Raw genomic sequence first — 20,989 nt, forward strand, 5'->3', positions numbered from 1 at the left:
CACCCTCCAGGGGGATGTGGATTGAGTTCCTAGCTCCTGGCTTTGTTCAGCCTGGCCCAGTCTTGACTATTGTGGGTGTTTAAGGAGTGAACCAGCAGATGGGAGCTCTCTGTCTTTCTGTCTCTCTCTGCCTCTCAAATAAATGATAATCTCAATTCTTAACGTAAAAAGGATTTTTCAGGGACTTGTGTATTGTTACAGCTGAAACACCTGTGTGTAAATAAGTCAAATATTATAAAGCACTACATGAACAAGGGTGAAAAATAAATCCTCATATTTATTTAATCTGTTTTTTAAAATAAAGAAGTAAATAATTATTTAGAATAAATTACTGGCATCAGTGTTGTGGCGCAGTGAGTTAAGCTGCTTCTTGTAATGCTGGCATCCCATGACAGAGTGCTGGCTGGAGTCTCTGCTTATATGGCTAGAAAGCAGTGGAAGGTGGCCCCAGTACTTGGGTCCCTGCTCCCTATGTGGGAGACCAGGATGGAGTTCCTGGATCCTGGCTTCCATCTGGCCCAGACCTGGTCATTTGGGAAGTGAATTGGCAGTAAATTGATCTTTGTCTCTCTCTGTTGTTCTCCCTTTCAAATAAATATATAGCTAAAATTAGTAAATAACTTTATCTTGCATAATTTCTAAATTGTTTTTACTTTTTTGGTTTGTTTTAGAGATTTATTTATTTATTAGAGAGGCAGAGTTACAGAGAGGGAGAGACAGAGAGAGAGGTCTTCCATGCAAAACTTTATTCCCCAAATGGCCACAACAGCTGGAGTTGGGCCTATCTGAAGCCAGGAGCCAGGAGTCAGGAGCTTCTTCCAGGTCTCCCACGTGGGTTCAGGGGCCCAAGGGCTTGGACCATCTTCTGCTGCTTTCCCAGGTTATTAGCAGGGAACTGGATCAGAAGTGGAGCAGCCAGGACTCAAACTGGCACCCATATGGGATACAAGTGCCAAAGGCAGAGACTTAACCTACTACACCATAGTTCTGGCCCCCTAAATTTTTTAATTTATTTTAAAGGCAGAGACAGAGAAGTCTCCCATCTAGTTCACTCCCCAAATCTCTTCAATAACCAGGGCTGGGCCAGGTCAAACCCAGGAGCTGGAACTTTATTTGGATCTCCCACTTGGGTGGTAGAGACTCAAGTACCTGAGCTGTCATCTGCTACCTCCTAGGGTGTGCATTAGCAGGAAGCTGGAGTTGGGAATAGAGCGGGGACTCAAACACAGGCAGTCCCACACAGGATGTGGGTGTCCCAAGCAGCATCCTAACCACTATACTATTCACCCTCCCTGAGTTTTTAAAATATATTACTTCCTATAGAACAATTCAATGTAACCATAATTTTAATTTTTTTTAAGTATAGGAGGAGTGGGGGAAGAGGAATAGGGAGTTGTTTAATGGGTATAGAGTTCTAATTTTGCAAGATAAAAGAAATACTGGTGATGGGTTGCACAATTTGCAATATGCTTAACTCCACTAAATTGCAGGCTTAAAAAAGGGTAAGATGACAAATTTTGTTATGTAGATTTTACCACAATTAGCATATAATGTTGCATTTTAAAGGTTTTGAAATCTTGAATACATCTTCCAATAGAAACTTAAAATGGTGGTTAGATTTCTAGACTAGCTTACAAAATCCTGTTTTTATTTTATGTCTAATTCATAACATAGCTGAAAGGTGATCATTGTAACAGCACTGATATAGATTTTTATATCTGTAGCTACTACAAGAGTACTTCAAAAAGTTTGTGGAAAAAGGAATCAAAAGATAAATTTATTTTGGTTCAAAAAATTTTGAAATCTTTGCATAATTTTTCTTTTTTAAAGATTTAATGATTTTATTTGAAAGGCAGAGTTACAAAGAGGGAGAGACAGAGAGAGAGAGGTCTTCCATCTGCTGGTTCACTCCCCAAATTTTTTCATGATACACATTTTACATTAACTTTTTGAAGACCCTTCCTATCTATACTCGTGTAGTATATCTATATTCATATCTGTAGCTATATAATCACGTTTTTTAAACACAAGATACACTACTGAACATTTCATACATACATTCATCTCTTTATATTGTTCCATTAGATTCTTGATACGTGTAGACTCTAGCAGTGAGTACGATGACCCACAGACAGAAGTAGTGTTGTAAAAATAGTGAGAAGGGAATAGAGAAATTTGAATCACAAGAATAACATTGTGGGCAGGTGTTTACTTGTTTGTTGAACACTAGCTATTTCTGAGCACAGTCTCTTTGTAAATGGACATTCATAATACTGAGAATGCTTGTAATTGATGTCAAAAAATAGTCAAGAAATTTTGAGGGTTACAAAATAATTCCATTTATTTGAATAGGTTGTAAAGTAACACAATATTGTTTGTGTCTTTTAGAATTCAGATATCCCCATACTCTTCAGTCTACAGCGTGTTCTGCTCATTCTTGGCCTTTTTTTCACTGGCCTCTTGCCTTTTGTGCCCATTCGAGAACAATTTTTTGAAATCCCAATGCCTTCTATCATACTGAAGTAAGTGATTACTCTGTATTAATCAGTTATAAATGAAAAAGAAAGAGGTGCATTCATATCATCGGTGCCGTGGTTTGTCCCTGCCAAAAACTCATGCTGAAGCTTGGTCTCCTGCATAAACATTGTTGGGAGCCAGTAGGACCTTTTTAAGAGGTGATTAGGTCATTACGAGGGATTAATGTCTTTCTCATGGAGTGTGAGTTCTTGCTCTTCCAAGGCTGGATCAGCTACTGTGGGAGTGAATTGTTATAAAGCAAGCTTGGCTTCCTGGGCTTTTTGTTGCTTCCTCTCTCACATATGTGCCTGTTTTCTACACAGGCCCATTGCTTTTCTGCCTTCCATCATGAGGGCCCACAAGAAGCTGAGCAAAGCAGCCAGTGCTGTGGTCTTGGACTTCCAGAACTGTGACTCAGATGAACTCCTTTTCTTGATAAATTACCTGGCCTCAGGTGTTCTGTTACAGTAACAGACAATAGACTAAGACAGTATCAATGATGAAGAACAGATGTCTGTAGTTATTTCCGTGTTGCATTACCTGACCTATGTTAGCAATGCCTTTTGCTATAATTAATACATATTCTCTAAAATGAGTAATAAAGGTTTATAAATACTTAATCTGGACCCATCTTGAGTGAGAGTGACTATGTGCCTGTGCCTGTGGACTCAGAAGTCAGGTAAAAAGAAACAAGCCTACAGAAGTCTAATTTTTTTTTTTAAGATTTATTAATTTATTTGAAAGGCAGAGTTTCAGAGAGGCAGAGGCAGAGAAAGAGGACTTCCATCTGCTGGTTCACTCCAAATGGCTCCAACAACTAAAGCTGGGCTGATCTGAAGCCAGGAGCCAGGACCCTCTTCTGGATCCCCGACACAGGCACGGGGCCGCAAGGACATGGGCCATCTTCCACTTCCCTTCCAGGCCACAGCAGAGAGCTGGATCAGAAGCCAAGCAGCCAGGACCCGAACTGGTGTCCATATGGGATGCTGGCACTACAGGTGTTGGCCTCATCCACTATGCCACAACACCAGCCTAATTGCCTAATAATTCCTAAACCCGGATATCAAACAGCAACTGCTTTCAACTTCCCTCACTTTATTCTCCTTCACTGATGACCACACCCAGCTGAAATGCCATTAAACTCCAAATTCACCAGTGGCATTACTTGCACTTAGAAAGAAAAGCCACCACCACCACAATCTCTGGAGAACAGCAGGCAAAAAAAGTTTATATAAGATACCTCTTTATTTACGTGATTTCTCTACTAGGTGCAGAGCCTTGCTTTTTACCCACTAATTTGCTAGAAAAATAAAAATACATAGAACATTTAGCTCTGCCTGGCAAACAGTAAACATTCACTAATAGCTTTTATTGTTAAATTATCTGTATTAGTATTATTATTAAAGAAAGTTAGCTTTGGGGCCAGTGTTGTGATATAGCAAGTAAAGCTTGTGAAATTGGCATCCCATATTGTCTCCAGTTTGTGCCTTGGCTGCTGTGTTTCTGATCCAGCTCCCCGCTGATGGCCTGAGAAAAGCAATGGAAGATGTCCCAAGTGCTTGGGCCTCTGTTAGCTACTTGGGAGACTTGGATGAAGCCCGTGGCTCCTGGCTTCAGCCTGGCCCAGCAGGAGCTGTTGCGGCCATCTGGGTGTGAACCAGCAAATGGAAGATCTCTCTGTCGCTGCCTGAGTAACCCTTTCAGATAAATAATCCTACAGCTTAGAGTGTGATTTCTACCTGAAGATTCCTAATAATAACTGAGTCATGACAAAGTAATTTGGAACTGCTGGAATTTTCAGTGTGTTTTCAACTGCATGAAACATACTTCATCCCCAAACAAAACTTTAGAAAATCAAGTGAACACCAGTGTAGCAGTCGTTAGAAATATTGGTAAGGAAAACAGTTTGGTCAGTGTTTTTTTTTTTTTTTTTTTTTTTTTTTAATTTTTATTTTTTTTATTTTTATTTATTTATTTTTTATTTATTTATTTATTTATTTTTTTTTACAGGCAGAGTGGACAGTGAGAGAGAGAGACAGAGAGAAAGGTCTTCCTTTGCCGTTGGTTCACCCTCCAGTGGCCGCCTCGGCCGGCGCGCTGCGGCCGGCGCACCGCGCTGATCCGATGGCAGGAGCCAGGAGCCAGGTGCTTCTCCTGGTCTCCCATGGGGTGCAGGGCCCAAGCACCTGGGCCATCCTCCACTGCACTCCCTGGCCACAGCAGAGAGCTGGCCTGGAAGAGGGGCAACCGGGACAGAATCCGGCGCCCCAACCGGGACTAGAACCCGGTGTGCTGGCGCCGCTAGGTGGAGGATTAGCCTAGTGAGCCGCGGCGCCGGCCTATTTTTTTTATTTTTTGACAGGCAGAGTGGACAGTGAGAGAGAGAGACAGAGAGAAAGGTCTTCCTTTGCCGTTGGTTCACCCTCCAATGGCCGCCATGGCTGGTGCACTGCGGCCGGCGCACCGCGCTGATCCGATGGCAGGAGCCAGGAGCCAGGTGCTTTTCCTGGTCTCCCATGGGGTGCAGGGCCCAAGCACCTGGGCCATCCTCCACTGCACTCCCTGGCCACAGCAGAGAGCTGGCCTGGAAGAGGGGCAACCGGGACAGAATCTGGCGCCCCGACCGGGACTAGAACCCGGTGTGCCGGCACCGCTAGGCGGAGGATTAGCCTAGTGAGCCGCGGCGCCGGCCTTGGTCAGTGTTCTTATGCTCAGCTTCTGTTTCATGTCTGTTTTACATTTCAGTTTCTTATTGATGAGTAATGTTTATTCTTTCTATTCTAAATCATATAAATTAATAGTCATTGTAGCCGCTTCTCACACAGAACAAGAGAAAACACTTCTTGGCTGTTAAAAAATTACTTTCATTAGCTAAATTCACCAGATTAAACTGGTACCTAACTATTTATATTCTTCAAATACTTAGCCTACATAGGCTGAAAAAGTCAGATCCACTTTTTTAGTAGGAAAGATAATTAGGACAGATAGCGTCCAGGTCTTCAAATATTGAAAAGGAAAGCAAAACATGCCCTAAGAGTCTCACTTATCCCCAAGTATCTTTTAATCCATAGTACAGAGTGTGTATGTTTAAATCTGCTGCATACCAGATTATAGCAGACAAAGCAGGAGAGAGGTCTCACAGGGAAAAAGAAAGGAAAGAGAAAGAAAGAAAGGAAACCTGAGCCCAGTTCTTTGAAATGAGAACTTCTTTCTTTTTCTTTCTTTCTTCTTCTTCTTTTTTTAATCTTTGACTAGTGCTAGCAAAAAGCTTGAGACCAGTGGAGACAGAGAACCTAACTAGACTTTTTGTTTTTGTTTTCTTACAAATAGTATCGAGCACATCTTTAAATGCAGCTACAGTTTTCATTTTTAGACTTGTTTTATTTTATCACACTAAAATATTCATGTATTTCTAATTTGTACTCTAAACTTTATTTTACCTTAGGCTAAAAGAACCACACACCATGTCCAGAAGTCAGAAGTTTTTCATCTGGCTTTCTGATGTGTAAGAATTTTCGTTTTTTTCATTATTGCTTAATTCTACACCAAAAATTTAGTGCAAGCTTCTCCACGAGCAATTTGTGAAAAGGACTTGTTGAGCACCCACCATGCAAATAGATATGATGATTCATTTAGGACTCTACCACTAATCGTAAAACTTGAGGAAGAATTTTAACAGAGTTCAATAATTTACTTGAGGTTATCTTATCCCATTATAGCAGAACTGGGATAGACAGCAATTCCTTTCTACTTATTTGCTATTTTCACTAGCACAGCCAGAAACATGGTAAAAAGAAGTATGTTTAGCAATACAGTGTATGTAAAAGTGTGTATTACATGCTGGTATGTTTCTTAGAAAAATCTGCATCAGGACCTGCCAGCAGAAAGAAAGTCTTACCTACAGGGTGGAGATCTATCTATTTAAAGAAAATGTGCCTTAATTTTTAAGACACATTGAGCCTGATTTTAGCTAAAAATCACAGAATAATTGTCATAAATCACAGTCTTTTGTTATTTAGCTCCTCTTTCAAAGAGTGTTGGGAAATTAGATTTGTCTTTTCTCCATGTCACAGAATTTATTCTGCTTTTTTTTTTTTTAAGATTTATTTATTTATTTGAAAGTCAGAGTTACACAGAGAGAGAAGGAGAGGCAGAGAGAGAGGTCTTCTATCTGCTGGTTCACTCTGCAACAACCAGAGCTGAGCTGATCCAAAGCCAGGAGCCAGGAGCTGCTTCTGGGTCTCCCATGAGGGTGCAGGGGCCCAAGTGCGTGGGCCATCTTTTACTGCTTTCACAGGCCACATCAGAGAGCTGGATCAGAAGCAGCCAGGACTTGAACCAGTGCCTATATGGGATGCTGGCACTGCAGGCAGAGGCTTTACCCACTACGCCACAGTGCCGGCCCCAAGGACCCATTTTTAATTGGTGTTTAACATACATGGCTTTTTGCTATTATTTAATCATTCTAATTCATGTAACAGAATAGAAAACTTTTATACTTTTCCCATACCATTTGTTCCCATTTTGTTCAAGTGATTTGCATTCTGAAAATCCTCTTGGAAGTCAGTTATTTTTGTTTGTTTGTTTGTTTGATAGGCAGAGTTATAGACAGTGAGAGAGAAAGACAGAAAAAAAGTTCTTCCTTCCGTGGTTCACTCCCCAAATGGCCGCTACGGTCGGCACTGTGCCTGTCCGAAGCCAGGAGCCAGGTGCTTCTTCCTGGTCTCCCATGCAGGGGCCCAAGTGCTCGGGCCATCCTCCACTGCCCTCCCAGACCACAGCAGAGAGCTGGACTGGAAGAGGAGCAACCAGGACTAGAACCCTGCGGCCATATGGAGTTAATATCCTCCAGGTGGAGGATTAACCAAGTGAGCCACGGCGCCGGCCTGGAAGTCAGTTATTTAGAATTAAAAAATGCTTTCTTCCTAGGCACAAGATGTCATAATTAATGTGCATGAAATTTCTAAGAGAGCTTACAAAAAACTAGTCAATTCTGCAACTGAACTATGTGTGTAGGACTTGGCTCCAATTTGTTGCCTTATTTTAACTTGGAAAGTAAGGAGCACATATTTCCCAGCTTTTTCACTCTCATTATGGCTCCAGCAGTGAGAGCCGGGACACCTCTTCTCCACTAAGCTGTTGCAGTAAGAACAGGTCTCCCGAGGATCCAGTGGCAGCACGCAGTAGAAATGAGGTTCTAGGAAGCCCCCAGCCAGCAGCCAGCAGTACAAGGAGCATGAAAATCCATCCATTCGTGGCAGCCACTATTACCCAAGTTTATTGTTTGTATTATTGAAACCTTGGGATTAGATTAGGAATTACTGAACTCAAACTTGACTAAGTTAGGACTAAAGACTAATTCAAGTCTTTTTTTCCCCTGCTTTTCTCTTCCAGCTTACTAATGAGGAAAGCTTTGTTTGACCACCTCACAGCCCGAGGCATTCAAGTGAGTTTCTGGAGAACTGCATTTAGGAAATTGCAGCGCTCACTGGTTTAACACAGTGAGAGGACAGGCACTTTTAGCCAAGTCTGGCCCCAGACTCTGATGATGCTGCCTTATTGATTGACGAATGAGGACCTTTAGTTGTGCCCTCGCATTAGCAATAAAGCATTGATGTTTCCCTGAGTCACAGAGGTGGGACAGTGTATTTAGTCAGCAAAGTAGAATTTTTAAAAAATAATTTAATGATTTCTTAAAATGCCAGCTTTAAAAAGATTATTTCTATGTGTACTGGGATTATAGTGGATAAATGTTATAAAAATAATTTTCTCTTAACTTCTCATACTTCTCATGCTTCTAATTTTCAGGTTTATGTTTGGGTGTTAAATGAAGAACATGAGTACAAGAGAGCTTTTGATTTGGGAGCAACTGGAGTGATGACAGACTATCCAACAAAGCTTAAGGATTTTTTACATACTTTTTCAACATAGAGAGAGAGGTACTCAGAAGCATTCAAAGAAAATGTGAAAAGACCTAAGAAAAAATGTTTCACCATCATTTCCCTAAGACATTTCCAGAATGGGTAAAAGGTTTTAATCAGTTAAGTTTTTATTACCTCATTTTTAAGCCTGTATGAGAATGTAGAAACTATATATTGTATATTTATTTTAAATAATATTGCATATTTTACATTTGTAAATTGTTTAGAAAGATAACTGGTTATGAGATGTAAGTAAAAGATTATTGATCAAGATTTCTGTATATGATGCAATATTCTATTGCAAGTAATTCTGAAATCAAAGACTATTGGATAAATTTGGCATTAGCCTTCACTGGAATAAGATCAACTACTTTAGTAAAAAAAAATTATTGAAGGCCATTATAGTGATTCTGTATTGTCTCATTATTTCTAGGTACATCTTAGTTAAAGGGGAAAAATACAGTGGAAGAAAAGCTTGAAATCAGTCATACATTGTTAACAGGAGGCAGGCTCAAAATAACAAAGCATTATTTGATCAGAAATAAAATCTGTAGACTGAATAAAATTTTTCAGTTGCTGTTGTCATGGGAACATTCTATTTGGAATCTTTTTCAGGTGTGTAACAATGCTACCATGTCTTTATTTTAATGTTAAAAATGTACTTATCAATTGTAAACTAAGATACAAAGCATCGTATTTTTATGTTTCCCCTAAAGAAGTGTAAGATTTCCAATTTTGGCATTAACTGCCTGAGCCTACATCTAGACTTTAAATACCATCTTGAACCCTAGTAATTGTGTTAAATTGATGTAAACATACATATCATTATTTCTAATCCTTATGGTTTGAACCACCTGTTTCTGATCCTTAAGAATTCATTCCTCAGAGTATTAAGTAGAAACAGAATTTCCCAAAGTTTAGACATCACTTTCCCAGCCTTTCTGATGTGACTTGGTGTAAATCTGTCTTAATCTTTTTGACTAATTCCTGTGATCTCGGACTGGGAAGTAAATGTAATCTGGAGTAATAAGTGTCTCGTACCTAGGTTACAGCTCTCTTTTGGAGTTTGCCAGCTATACAGTTATAAAAGACGACCATAGTCTCCCATCTGTCCTGGATGATGTAAATATTATTTGCTTTGTTGTTTAAATGAAAATAAAGTTTTCAAAGAACAAAAGTTTTTTTTAATAGTTATAAGTCTCTCTATTCTGATATATTTTTATGGATTTTTACGTAATTTAATGAGATGGTACATTGTTGGCATGAGTAAATGCACACGAGATTTCTCTCAAGATAAAATATGGAAATAGTTTTATGGTAGGGAAGTTGCTCCTTGGCACTTGAAAAAACAATTTGGGCAGGCAATCTCTCATTCATGTGCACTTTCACTGATAACTTACAGTGGCTAGGGATCACGTAAATTGTCTTATTATGTAATCCTGTTTTTTTCTCTAACTTTTGCTTTGTTACAGTTCATAGCAGGTCATATCCCAGGACAAGCACATACTTTGTGTCAACTAATAGAGGGCAAGGTACCCAAAACGGTAAAGATGTTTAGAAAATGGTGTTTAGGCTGGCACTGCTGCTCACTAGGCTAATCCTCCGCCTGTGGTGCCGGCATCCCGGGTTCTAGTCCCGGTCGGGGCGCCGGATTCTATCCTGGTTGCTCCTCTTCCAGTCCAGCTCTCTGCTGTGGCCCGGGAGTGCAGTGGAGGATGGCCCAGGTCCTTGGGCCCTGAACATGTAAGGGGGACCAGGAGGAAGCACCTGGCTCCTGGCTTCAGATCGGCGCAGCGCACCGGCTGCAGCGGCCATTGGGTGGTGAACCAACGGAAAAAGGAAGACCTTTGTCTCTGTCTCTCTCTCTCACTGTCTAACTCTGCCTGTCAAAAAAAAAAAAAAAAAAAAAAAAAAAGGAAAGAAAAAAATGATGTTTTAAATTTTCTAGGTGATTTTAATTCTCTTAATAAAAGCACATCATCTATAATAAGGGAATTGACCTCAGTTACCAGGTAACATCTGAATACTGCTTTTCTGTTGGTGTGTCACGTTTTAAAAGAGGTTTAGTATCCTTTCATTGTGACATAGATGTTACCAGCCGTAAGAAGTGGTGTGTCAGCTGATTGCTGAGACCAAAGGCTAAAGCTGGGAGAAGGAGAAGATGCAGACCACCAGGTCACTACTCATTCCTCCGGCTGTGATCCACTGTGGTTCCAGGGGCCTAATCAGGCCTGTGTCTGCCTGCTCCCTGTGTAGGCCAGAGGACTTGGCTGAACAGCCTTCCAACAGCAGCTCCCCTTCACAGGTGTTCCATGTTTTACAGTGATTCGACCCTTCTGCTGGTACGAATGCTGGCATTATATTTGATAGACATAGCTACGGGTCTAGTCTAGCATACCAGTTCATCCCACATGTGTAACAATGGACTGAAGCTGGTAAGCGATTCAGAAAGGCAGAGAGACAGAGAAAGATGAGATCTTCCTTCCACTGGTTCTCTCCCCCAAATGTCTACAACAGTAGGGGCTGGGTCAGGCTGAAACTGGGAGCCCAGAATTCAGTCCAGATCTCCTGTGGGTAACAGGGACTCAACTATTTGGGCCATTCTCTGCTGCCTCCCAAGGTGCACATTAATGGGAAACTGGGAGTGGAGCCAGGATTCAAACTCAGGCTCTCTGATGTGGAATTTGGGCAGATCAAGCAGCATCCAACCACTATGTCAAATGCCCACCCCTAACTATTTTAGATATTCATGTAAGTGAACAATAAATGCAATAAGTACAGGATTTGCCCTGTAATGTGACTGTCTCACTTAGCGTAATGTCTTCAGGGTTCATCCATGTAGTGGCATGTTGCAGAATCTCTTATTTTTCTTTTTAAAGATTTATTTGAAAGGCAGAGTTACACAGAGAGGGGGAGAGACAGAGATCTTCCATCCACTGGTTCACTTCTCAAATGACCAAGATGGCCAGGGCTGGGCCAGACTGAAACCATGTGCTAGGAGCTTTTTCTGAGTCTCCCTCATAGGTGCAGGGGCCCAAGGAATTGGGCCATCTGCTGCTTTACCAGGAACATTAGCAGGGTGATGGGTGGGAAATGGAACAGTTGGGACTAGAACCAGCACCCATATAGGATGCCAGCATTGCAGGCAGTGACTTAACCCACTATGCCAACAATGCCAGCCCCTGCAGAATTTCTTATTACAGATGAGAAAGCTTTTGCAAAGGCCCTAAGGTAGGAAGAGATTGATGAGTACAAAGATAGGGAGGGGAATAGAATATAACTGGAGAGATGGGCTTTTGGAAGCAGAGCTCATAATTGTAACAGAAAAGAGTGTTGTAACTTTGGAGATGGGAGATAGACTGAGAATGGGTAAAGGGGTGTAAAAAGTTTCAAGGGAGGTGTTTCAAGGCAGGGTGCTAAGCTGCCACTTGGGACACCCACATCGCGTATCAGAGTGCCTGGTTCAAGTCCTGGCTTCTTCACCCTTCAGATCCAGCTTCCTGCTGATGTGCCTGGTAGGCAGTGGATGATCACCCAAGTACTTGGGTTCCTGCCACTCCTGTGTGAGACTCAGTTGGAACTCCTGGGTCCTGACTTGATCCTAGCTCAGACCTGGTGTTGTGGACATTTGGAGAGTGAAACAGCAGTTGGAAAATATCTCTGTTTCTTCTCTGCCTTTCAAATAAAATGAAAACCTGGTTTCCCTTCTTTCTTTTCTTTTTTTAAAAAAACATTTATTTGAAAGGCAGAGTTATATATAGAGAGAAGAACAGAGATCTTCCACCTGCTGGTTCATTTCCCAATTGGCTGCAATGGCCCGGGCTAGGTCAAGCCAAAGCCAGGAACTTCCTCCGGGTCTCCCACATGGGTAGCAAGGGCCCAAGCACTTGTGCCCCCTCCCACTGTCTTCCCAAGGACATTAGCAGAGAGCTGGATTAGAAGTGGAACAGCTGGGATGCAAACTAGCATTCATATGGGGATTCTGGCTTAACCCACTGTGCCACAGTGCTGGCTCCAACAAACTTAGTTTACAAACCTAAGTCTTCAGAGACCATTTTCAAAGTTTTTTCACCATACAACACTGCTGTTCACAGGCTGGTTCTTTTTCCATAACTGTTTTTTTTTTTTTTCTTTAAGATTTATTTGAAAGAGTTTCAGAGAGAGAGAGGTCTTCCATCTGCTACAAAACCCCAAATGGCTGCACAGTCAGGGCTGGGCCAGACTAAAGCCAGGAACCAGGAGCTTCATGCTTCATCTGGGTCACCCAGGTTGGTAGAAGGGGCTAAAGAACTTGGGCCATCCTCCTCTGCTTTCCCAGGCCATTGGCAGGGAGCTGGATCGCAAGTGGAGCCGCCAGGACTCGAACAGGTGCACATATGGGATGCTGGCATTGCAGGTGGAGGCTTAGCTTACTATGCCACAATGCCATCCCTCTTTTTTCCACAACTTTTTTTTTTTTTTTAAAGAATTTTATTTATTTGAGAGGTAGAGTTACAGATAGTGAGAGGGAGAGACAGAGAGAAAGGTCTTCTGTCTGCTGGTTCACTCCCCAAATAGCTGCAATGGCTGGAGCTGTGCCCATCCAAAGCCAGGAGCCAGGAACTTCCTCCAGGTCTCCCACGCGGGTACAGGGGCCCAAAGACTTGTGCCATCTTCTACTGCTTTCCTAGGCCATAGCAGAGAGCTGAATGGGAAGAGGAGCAGCTGGGACTAGAACCAGCGCCCATGTGGGATGCTGGCACCGCAGGTGGAAGATTAACCTACTGCGCACGGCGCCGACCCCCTTTCCATAACTTTTGCTATTGAGTTTCTCAAATGTGATCATGGGAAGAGTATGGTAAAAGGAATAGAATTAATTCTGATAACGTAGGCTAATAGGCCTTGGGATAGGCATTTGGGGCAGCAGTTAAGACACCTCTTGGGACACTGGCATTCCATAGTAGAGTGCCTGGGTTAGTCACAGTTCCACTTGCAATCCCAGCTTCCTGCTAATGTGCACCCTGGGAGGCGGAGGTGAAGGCTGAAGTACCTGGGCCCCTGCCACCAGGGTTGAGTTTCGGCCTCATGGGTTTGACCCAGCCCAGCCCTAGCTGTTGTGGGTATTTGGTGAGTGAGCCAGCAGATGGAAGCTCTCTGCCTGCCTCTCTCATTCTCTCTCTGATTCTGTCTGTCTCAAATAAGAAAAACAAACAACAGCAATTAGGCTTCATCTGTGAATGCCACCTGGGTTCACAGACATAGTGAGATTTGCCTTGAATCATTTCTTGTAAACGTCCACATTAAAGAAAAGCAGTTTTAACTCAAGGAATCAGAAAAAGCCAACACATTTATATTTATATTTATATGTAAGTAGGGACTTCCCGATGGGACAGAGGGAGTAAGGCAACTGCAGAATTTCAACAAAGCAAATCTTTCTTGTGCTTTATTTCTGTGCCCCTCTTGTAAAAGCCACCCTTCTCTTCCTTGCCTTCTATGAGCTCCCAGCTCATTTCTGAGTTGGAGCTGCTTGAGTCATGAATCATTGTTTCCCCAAATAAACTCTAAATGTTTCTTGTGCCTCAGTTTAGCTTTTCAACAGCTGCATTAGTGAGTTTTTATGTCATGGTAACAAAATGCTTGAGGCTGGGTACTTGGAAAGGAAAGAAGTTCACTGAGCTCACAGTTTAAGCACACGGTGCCAGCTCTCATGAGGCCCCCCTGGCTGTATCATACCATGGTGAGAAGAGGCAAGAGAGGAAGACAGGAGGTGGCCACGTGTTATTTTATAATGATCTTCACTGGAGAAATAACTATAGCAATTCCCTCTGAGGGCAGCACCCCAGTGACATAATGGCTTCGCAGTAGACCCAACCTTTGAAACGTGCCACACCCTGTTAACCATTGCGACACTGAGGACCAAGTTCACACCACGTGTGCCCCCGGGCGGTACTTGAACTGTGTCTAAGCACAGCAACAGCTCGGGTGTCGTTTTATTTCCTCTTCCAAGTAAGGTTTTGAATTGAACATATTCAGGTTTAATGTTTAGTAATTTTTTAAAGATTTTTATTTTATTTATTTGGAAGAGTTACAGAGAGAGGTAGAGACAGAGAGCGAGGTCTTCCATCCACTGGTTCACTCCCCAGATGGCCGCAATGGCTAGAGCTGCGCCAATCCGCAGCCAGGAGCCAGAAGCTTTTTCCGGGTCTCCCATGTGGGTGCAGGGGCCCAAGGACCGGGGTCATCCTCACCTGCCTTCCCAGGCCAAAGCAGAGAGCCAGATCAGAAGAGGAGCAGCCAGGACTAGAACCAGCACCCATATGGGATGCCGGCACTTCAGGCCAGGGCTCTAACCCGCTGCACCACAGTGCTGGCCCCTAATGTTTAGTAATATTTAATACAAGTCTAGAAAGTTGTTTCTTTTTCCCACATTTTAACCATTTCCACCATTTTAAGAAAGAAAGATTTGTGACTTTTAAAAACTACAAGCATTTGATTTTTTCTGTCTTCTGTGATCTTTGAGGTCAATGTTAAAGTTTACCTATGAAGAGGCTTTAGTCTTGAGTGCTTAAAAACAAGCTCAGATAAGCTATATAGTTCTGCACAGGTTCCTTCCCAACCCCTTTTCCTCTGCAGCGGATTCATTTCCCTTTTTGATGAGTACATGCCTGCAGTCAGCATTTTTTAGGTCATGTGATTCTGAAATAAGACATTTTTCAGCAATCTTGCAAGATGTAACAGGATACACCTGGTCCCATGGTTCACTCAACACAATCTGAATTTAACTTCTCAAGAGTTAAGGTGATGACGCTCTTGGAACAAACCTGTTGATCTAGGTGGGAACTGCTGAGAACTATCACAACATTTTTTCCCAGGAAGAAAACCTACACATTTTCTTTTTCTAAATTTATTAGTTTTTGGAATAATTTTCCTAAACAACATATATATATATATATTGACAGGCAGAGTGGACAGTGAGAGAAACAGAGAGAAAGGTCTTCCTTTGCCATCGGTGCACTCTCCAATGGCCACCGCGGCCGGTGTACCACGCTGATCCGATGGCAGGAGCCAGGTGCTTCTCCTGGTCTCCCATGGGGTGCAGGGCCCAAGCACTTGGGCCATCCTCCATTGCACTCCTGGGCCATAGCAGAGAGCTGGCTTGGAAGAGGGGCAACCGGGACAGAATCTGGCGCCCTGACTGGGACTAGAACCCGGTGTGCCAGCGCCGCAAGGCAGAGGATTAGCCTAGTGAGCCATGGCGCCAGCCCTAAACAACATATTTTTAAACATTATTAAAATCACCTCATACTACTATTTTTAAAATATAGGAAGCAACAAGTTTTTTTTTTTTTTTTTTAAGATTTATCTATTTACCTGAAAAGTGGTTACAGAGAAAGAGGGAGAGACAAAGAGAGATCTTCCATCCACTGGTTCACTCCCCAGAATACCACAGTGGCCAGGGCTGGGCCAGGCAAAAGCTGGGAGGAGGGGCCTGTGCTTGTGGTTTTGGCCTGGCCCAGCCATTTGGGGAGTGAACCAGTGGATGGAAGAGATCTCTCTTTGTCTCTGTCTCTCTCTCTTGCTGTGTTTCCCTCTCTTCTCTCTGCCTGTAACTCTGCCTCTCAAGTAAATAAATAAATCTTTAAAAAAAAAAAAAAGGCAAAGAAAAAAGAAAACAAAAGCCTAGGAGGATCCAGAAGCCAGGAACTCCATCCGGGTCTCCCACATGGATAGCAGGGGCCCAAGCACTTGGATCATCCTCTGCTACTTTCCCAGACACAACCGCAGGAGCAGGATCGGAAGTGGAGTGGCCAGGACTTGAACTGGTGCCCTTATGGGATGCTAGCATCACAGGCACAAGTTTAACCCACTGTGCCACAACACTGGCCTCAATAACAAGTGTCGGAGAGGTGACAGAGAACTTGGAGCCCTTGTGCCCTGTGGCTGGGAATGAACAATGGTGCAGCTGTTGTGAAAAACAGGAGGGCAAAGTCCTCAAAAACTGAAAACCAGAATCACCATGATTCAGCAGTTCCACTTCCAGGCATGTAGCCTAGAGACTGAGAGCAGACTTGAGAGTCATTTGCACACCCGTGTTTCTAATAGCATTATTCACAACAGCTAAAACCCGGCAGACAAGTAGTTCAATGTCTGCTGGTAGATGAATGGATAAGCAAAATGTGGGATATATGTAGAATGGCGTATTACTCAACCTTAAAAAGGGGCTTTAACTTCTGACAAAGCTGCACTATGGCTAAATCTTGAGGATATGGGCAGGTGTTGAGGCTCAGTGGGTCAAACCCCCACTTTGGACACCTGCATCCCCTATCCGAGAGCTGATTCGAGTCCTGGCTCCTTTGCTCCGTATTCAGTTTCCTGTAAATACACCTGAGAAGGCAGGAGATGATGGCTCAAGGCTTGAACCCCTGCCATCCATGTGGGAGACCTGGATGGGGTTCCAGGCTCTTTGCTTTGGCCTGGCCCAGTTCTGGATGTTTGGATATGTGGGCATTTGGGGAGTGAACCAACGAAAGGATCTCTTCCTCCCTATTCCACTGCACCCTGTCACTTTGCCTTTCAAGTAAATAAATCATATTTAAAAAAAAAAAAAGAAAGAAAGAACTATTCAAAGCCCAACAGAGAGACTAACAAAATATTTTTTTAAAATCTTGGGGATGGGGGCTGGCACCGTGGCTCACTTGGTTAATCCTCCGCCTGCAGTGCCAGCACTCTGGGTTCTAGTCCCAGTTGCTCCTCTTCCAGTCCAGCTCTCTGCTGTGGCCCGGGAGTACAGTGGAGGATGGCCCAAGTGCTTGGGCCTTGCACCTGCATGGGAGACCAGGAGGAAGCACTTGGCTCCTGGCTTCGGATTGGCGCAGTGCGCCGTCCGTAGCGGCCATTTGGGGAATGAACCAACGGAAGGATGACCTTTCTCTCTCTCTCTCTCTCTTTCTCTCTCTCTCACTGTCTATAACTCTACTTGTCAAATAAATTTTTAAAAAATTAAAATTAAAATCTTGAGGATGTTATCTGAACTAAGCCAGTCAAAACAGGACAGCTACTGCGTGATTCTTTTGCGAAACACCTAGGGTAGTCAAAGTCAAAGAGATGAAGTAGAAGGTGGAGTGAGTCGAGGGTGGAGGGGGCAGAATGGGAAATTTTGGTTTACTGGGTACAGGGTTTCAGCTGGGGAAGAAGAATGGAGTCCTGGAGATTGATGGTGGCGATAGCTGACTCAGCAGCTGGGTGTTTTAGCTTTACTTGTATCTTCCTGTTTATCCTGGAGTTTAGTGAAAAAATGCCTCCTCTTCTTTTTCCTGCAGCTCTGGAGATGGATAGTGGTGATGGCTGCGCGACAGTGTGAACGTACTTAATGCCAGTGAGCTGTGCACTGAAAAATTCTTAAGACTAGGCAGGCATTTGGCCAGGAGGTCAGCCTGCTGGTTGGGATGCCCACACCCACACCAGGTGCCTGGGATCTAGCCCTGGTTCTTGATGCCAGCTTCCAGTTAATGCGCATCCTGTAAGGCAGCAGCGATGGCTCAGGAGTCGGACCCCCACCACTCACACAGTTCACTGCACAGGAGTTCCTGGTGCCCGGTTCCGGCCCAGCCCTAGCCATTGGAGGCATCTGGGAAGGAGCCAATGGATGGGAGCTCTGTCTCTCTGTGTGTCGGCCTCTCTGTGTGTCTGCCTCTCAAATAAATAATAGTAAAAAGTTTAAAAGAAATCTACTAGAATTACATGGTCTATGAACTATATCTCAGTGAGGTACATAAAAATTAAAAGATCCTGTATGTACAAAAGTACTCTAAGTAAAGCGAGAACCCTTGGGAAAATATCTGTAGTGTTACCGGACAAACCATCAGGCCCTGGCTGCTCGCCTGGCATAGCCAGTTCGCGGGAGATGTCAGAGGAAAGGGTTTATTTCCTGAAGCACACAGTTTGGGGAAAGAGTGACCTCTGCATCCAAACTGCACCTTTTCCAAGCCAGCAACAGGGTTTTAAAGGGATAGAGGTAGCTGCCGGGGTAGGATAGAGAAAAAGAGTCCAGTCAACCGATAGTCAGGCTTTGTTCCGATGAGCCTGTGGGACCTCCGGCAGGTGGCAGCTTCGGGGTGCGGCGCTGAGCTGAGCGGAAGGCCTGCTGTCTCAGGCTTCTTATTTCCATAGGCTCCTGAGATTGCTACGCACACATCATTGCTCACCAGGCAGACACAGGCAGCTTACAACACCAGTAGTTGGCTTTTTTTTTTTTTTTTTTTTTTTTTTTTGACAGGCAGAGTGGACAGTGAGAGAAAGAGACAGAGAGAAAGGAGAAAGGTCTTCCTTTGCCGTTGGTTCACTCTCCAATGGCCGCTGCGGCTGGCGCACCGCACTGATCCAAAGCCAGGAGCCAGGTGCTTCTCCTGGTCTCCCATGCAGGTACAGGGCCCAAGGACCGGGGCCATCCTCCACTGCACCCTGGCCACAGCAGAGAGCTGGACAGGAAGAGGAGCAACCGGGACAGAATCCAGTGCCCCGACCAGGACTAGAACCCGGTGTGCCGGCACCACAGGGGGAGGATTAGCCTATTGAGCTGCGCCGGCCAATAGTTTGCTTTTGTTAGCTAAAATGTGAAAAGAGGGAAAGGATGACACCTTCATGAAGGTAAAAATGTGGAGAGAAAGGAAGGGAAGATGACTTTATTAGGGTCACGGTGGCACAAATGCTAAGTGACTGTTGTATACAGAGTTCATGCAAATAAAGAAAAGATGAATAATCCAAAAATAATAAGGGAAAATCATATAAATAGGCAAGTTAGAAAAGAAGTGAGACTTTGGAAATGAATTTGTGGTTTTAAACCAAAAATTTGGAGGACTTCTTATTTATTTATTTATTTGAAAGGCAGGGTTACAGAGAGGCAGAGGCAGAGAAAGACAGAGGTCTTACATCTACTGGTTCTCCCCAAATTGCCACAATAGCCGAATTTGAATTGGTCTGAAGCCAGGAACCAGGGACTTCTTCTGGGTCTTTCACATGGGTGCAGGGGCCCAAGGACTTGGGCCATCTTCTACTGCTTTCCCAGGCCATAGCAGAGAGCTGGATCGGAAGTGGAGAAGCCGGGACTCAAAACGGCACCCAAATGGGATGCCAGCACTGCAAGCCACGGCTTTTACCAGCTATGCCATAGTGCCACAGCACCAGCTCCTGGAGGACTTTTAATCTTCAGCATTTATGTATATATGCTGTTTCTCTTCTCAGGGCCTCCTACCCTGCTTGGAAGATTGCCTGCTAGCTTTGCCATTTGACAGCCTGGTTAGTTTAATTGCTCAGAACTGTGACTTAATGAGATGCCAGTGTGTGTTTGATCCCCACCAGAATCTGTCACTTCTTACCGAGAAGAGTTGTTGCGTATCACAGAGCGCTGCCTGCAAGGTGTGTGCCCTTATTCACAGGAAACCGAGTGAAGAGGTGTGCCTGGCTCACTGCAGACCGTGGAGAAAACTGAAGCACAGGATGGGATGACACTGCTAGCACCACCATCATCGACATCGCCAGCGGCAGCCTGCTGTGACTTTTTTCTCAAAGTGCATATCTAATTTTCCTTAGTTTAATAAACACATGTGGAATGGCTAATGTGGACAAAACTTTGTGGTTGGGCCCTACAATCAATATGATTGTTTTTATAGGAAACCCATCAGAAAAGAGCTAAATGGTCTAAGGACAATTTCTAACTTGTTATATTCAGTCACTGCCATCTTTTATTCAGCCATATCTTATAGTCTTATATTTAGGAATCCACAAATTATACCAGTAGTTTTTAGTTTGAGAGGCAAAGAGAGAAGGGAGCAGCAGACAGACAGCGCCCGGCCTCCAGCTCACTCCCTGCACTGCCCACTGGCTAGGCCCTGATAGGCCGAAGCTGGGAAGTCAATCAAGGTCTCCACACAGGTGGCAGGAACCCTCAGAGCTGAGTCCTCACCACTTCCTCCCAGGGAGCTCAAGTCAGGGGCCAGAGCTCAGGGTCAAACCCAGGTCCTCTGATGTGAGATGGGGATGCTCCAATCAAAACCTTAACTGGGAGGTTAAACAGCCACCTTAGAATTGATACTTAGATAGTGAGTTATCCCCTTAAGTGCCTTGTATGTACCAGGCACTATCCTGGAAATTTAGTAAGACACAGGCCCTATGCTCAAAGGATTGGAGAGGAATTATAACAGATAAGGCATTTTTTATAGACTCGTACATAACCTTACTTGATTCTTAAGGAAGTCCTATGAGATAGGCATGAAGAGACAGAGCCTCAGAGAGTCCCAAGTATGGCCTGAGATTGATCAGCAAATGGATTGCAGGGTGAGCATGCAAACGGATGCTTTCTGAAGGCAAAGCTAATCACACGTACAATAAAAGTTGATATTTAGTATCAACTTGGAGAGAATCTGGAGATCTGATTCTCTGTATTCTCTTTGTTTTTGGTGCTAAGCAAAAAGAAAGTTTTGTTCTCAGCTGGATGTTTTTGAGAGCCAGTGGTGTTCTGGCTATTTAAGTCTTTGTTAGGTGTTAGGATTTTTAGGGTTCTGAGGGGGTAGCCA

At 43.7% G+C, this 20,989-nt stretch overlaps 1 protein-coding gene across 10 annotated transcripts in view; it reads left to right on the plus strand.

Annotated features, from left to right (window-relative positions):
• The window catches only part of GDPD1 (glycerophosphodiester phosphodiesterase domain containing 1), a 57,080-nt gene extending 37,047 nt beyond the window's left edge, over positions 1–20,033 (plus strand). Inside the window, exons 7-13 of one of the 10 annotated variants that reach the window (XR_011383544.1) lie at positions 2,389–2,522; positions 5,963–6,022; positions 7,912–7,963; positions 8,326–8,557; positions 8,872–9,053; positions 19,659–19,712; positions 19,853–20,033. Coding sequence is in view for 2 of the 10 variants with exons in the window: in XM_070060989.1 (XP_069917090.1) it covers positions 2,389–2,522; positions 5,963–6,022; positions 7,912–7,963; positions 8,326–8,448 (369 nt within the window). In the remaining 8 variants the exon portion in view is untranslated. Of the gene's footprint in view, positions 1–2,388; positions 2,523–5,962; positions 6,023–7,911; positions 7,964–8,325; positions 9,616–19,658 lie in introns of those variants that run through there. The other 9 variants (XR_011383546.1, XR_011383540.1, XR_011383542.1 and 6 more) reach the window with 9 other exon arrangements.
• Positions 20,034–20,989: the final 956 nt, after the last annotated feature.

Source organism: Oryctolagus cuniculus, chromosome 17, assembly GCF_964237555.1.
Source record: "Oryctolagus cuniculus chromosome 17, mOryCun1.1, whole genome shotgun sequence".
In the NCBI taxonomy this organism is placed as follows: domain Eukaryota; kingdom Metazoa; phylum Chordata; class Mammalia; order Lagomorpha; family Leporidae; genus Oryctolagus; species Oryctolagus cuniculus.